Source organism: Humulus lupulus, chromosome 1, assembly GCF_963169125.1.
Source record: "Humulus lupulus chromosome 1, drHumLupu1.1, whole genome shotgun sequence".
Classification (NCBI taxonomy): domain Eukaryota; kingdom Viridiplantae; phylum Streptophyta; class Magnoliopsida; order Rosales; family Cannabaceae; genus Humulus; species Humulus lupulus.
Genome location: NC_084793.1, coordinates 286840137 through 286842626, shown reverse-complemented (window position 1 = coordinate 286842626; position 2490 = coordinate 286840137). Strand labels below are relative to the sequence as shown.

Here is a 2490-nt window from a genome sequence, read left to right as displayed (position 1 = left end):
CCATCTATCATCATCACCTAAAAGCCAGCCATCATCATCTAAAAACTAGCACAATCCCTCGTATGATAAAAGTGCCGTCCTTTTTAAAATAAAACTGCATTTTTAATAAGTAAGCAATGTTTTTATTTATGGATTATGAATGTGTTATAAAATAATTTGTCTACTTTTCGAGCTATTTCAAACTAGCAAAATGATACAAAAAAAAAAAAAAAAAACTATTTCCATTTGAAATCTGCAATTTAGAGTTTGTGTTCAGATTTTATCCAAACTAAACAAAAAAAAAATCATAAATTGCATATTTCAATTGAAAGTTTGTTATTTCAACACAATACAATAAAATGAAATATTTATAAATTAATAACACAAGGACCATAAAAATTTATTATTTAATCAAAATATTACTTTAAAGATATTTTAAATTTATTAATTAGTTAATAAAATTTTAATTTATCAAAGTAATAATTATAAAAATATATTAAGTGTATGTACGTACATGTCAAAAATTTGATGAATGCACTTAAATTAATAAAACTAACAACACTGTATTAAATTCACGAATTTTTATGCAATGAATCAATTCATGCATCAACTATAAATAAAAGTCATGGGTAAATCTATATATGTAAAAAGAATTATATTATTTTTATGAATAGTAAGATTATTAATTATATGTAAAGTGGGAACTATGTGTTTTTTGAAAAATTGTATCATATAAATTTAGTGAATTATTAAGTTATCATAATAGGCTCGGGTCTAGATCAGATAAAAATATAATTTAATCGAAGTTATTAATTATTAAGTTTATATTGTAATTTTTTTTTATCAATTTTTCTACCTACATCTCGAAAAATACATACAAACTATTTTATATCTATAAATTATAAAAGTGAAGTTTGATGATATGAGAGAATGAGACCAATTAGAGTATATTCATGTTTTTGGTGTTAAGAGTTAAGTTATATTTTTAAGGATAGTTATGTCATTTTAAGTGGGATGGAGGATTTTTTTCTGTTAAAAATTAAAAGGGTATAATATTAGAATAATTGGGTGTAGGAAGGAGGATATTTTGTGGAGTTTCTCCTAACTTTTTGGTCTCATTTGTTTTATGAGGTTATTAGGAGTTATAGTTATAACTGATTTTTTGGTTATTTTTCTGTTGGGTTTGTTAGTTTTGTAATTCTTGGGCCTGTATATATTCTGCCCAGATTCATTTATAAAGAAGGTTGTTTTCTTATTTTTCTTTGGGCATTTCTTTGTAATATGGTATCAGAGCATATAGTAGCCCATTCACGTGTAACCCTCACCAAACAGCCTCATCTTTACCTCACGAAACCCTAACATCTTCTCATCTGCCTCCTTCTCTCAAGAAACCCTATCTTTCCTCTGTCAAGCTTCTTGCCTTTCATGGTTCGCACAAGAGCTTCCCTGCCGCGCTGCTCCTCCGTGTCCAGCCTCCCTCCTATGCTAATGCTTGCAGCGCCTTCTTCTCCCTCAGCTCCGGCAATGGCGTCTATCCCTTCTCCGACCCCAAACGTGGTTGTGGCTCCTGATGTTGCCTCGTCTTCTCCTACTCGCGAAGGTCTCGGTCCAGTCGTCCCAGCCTCTTCCTCTCCGGTTCATCTGCATCGTCCTCCGCCTGCCTCCTTCCCAAGAAGCTTTCCTCCTCCTCTCGACAATCATGGTGGTCTCGGCAGTCATGGTGGTATCGGCATTCCGAGTGCCTCTACAGCTCCCCCTTGTCAACCTTCTCATATGGATCACACGTACCACTTGGGAAATGGAGACAACCCCAATTTTCTGATATCTACTCAGATTCTAACGGGTCCAGAAAATTTCCAATCATGGAAGAGAGTTTCTTCCATTTCCATTGCTGCCAAGAATAAAACCCAGTTCATAAATGGGTCTCTGCCTCAGCCCCATCCTTCTAATCCTTATTTTCATGCCTGGGTTCAATTTAATAATATTGTTATGGCTTGATTATTACAATCTATTTCCCGTGAAATTGCAGCTAGCATTATGTTCCAGGATTCAACCACTGCTATGTGGAATGACCTCCATGAACAATTCAATCAAGGCAATGGCCCTCAGATATTTCAGCTCCAAACTTCGGTCCACATTATCAAACAAGGAGACTCGGATATCAATTCATATTTTACCCGTCTCAAAGCTATTTGGGATGAGCTCAAAGAATTTCAGCTGATTCGTCCATGCTCATGTGGCTGCAAATGTGGTGTTGTTGAGAGACTTCTTGGATACTATCACTGAGATCAGATTATGTAGTTTCTTGCTGGGCTCAATGACTCTTATTCTTCAGTGAGGGCTCAAATTCTCCTCTACAATCCTGTTCCTCCTCTGTCCAAGGTCTTCTCCATGGTGTCTCAAGAAGAGAGACAAAGAAGTCTCAGCCACCCCACTCCGTTCATTGCTGTTGCTGGGGGTTCGAATAATTCAACCAAGCCTCCTACATCAAGATCAAAGAAACCAAGACCC

At 35.1% G+C, this 2490-nt stretch overlaps 1 protein-coding gene across 1 annotated transcript; it reads left to right on the top strand.

Annotated features, from left to right (window-relative positions):
* Nucleotides 1-1503: 1503 nt before the first annotated feature.
* Nucleotides 1504-2265, top strand: LOC133778605 (uncharacterized). Its single transcript, XM_062218589.1, has 2 exons — nt 1504-1947; nt 2026-2265. Exons 1-2 carry the CDS (start codon nt 1504-1506, stop codon nt 2263-2265), a joined length of 684 nt encoding a protein of 227 aa, XP_062074573.1.
* Nucleotides 2266-2490: the final 225 nt, after the last annotated feature.

What these genes read in the sequence shown, in the direction of transcription:
- LOC133778605 (XM_062218589.1), top strand. Translation starts at nt 1,504, where the DNA reads ATGGCGTCTATCCCTTCTCCGACCCCAAACGTGGTTGTGGCTCCTGAT. An exon ending in ATCCTTATTTTCATGCCTGG is followed by an intron (nt 1,948 to 2,025) that starts GTTCAATTTAAT and finishes ATTATGTTCCAG; the next exon opens with GATTCAACCACTGCTATGTG.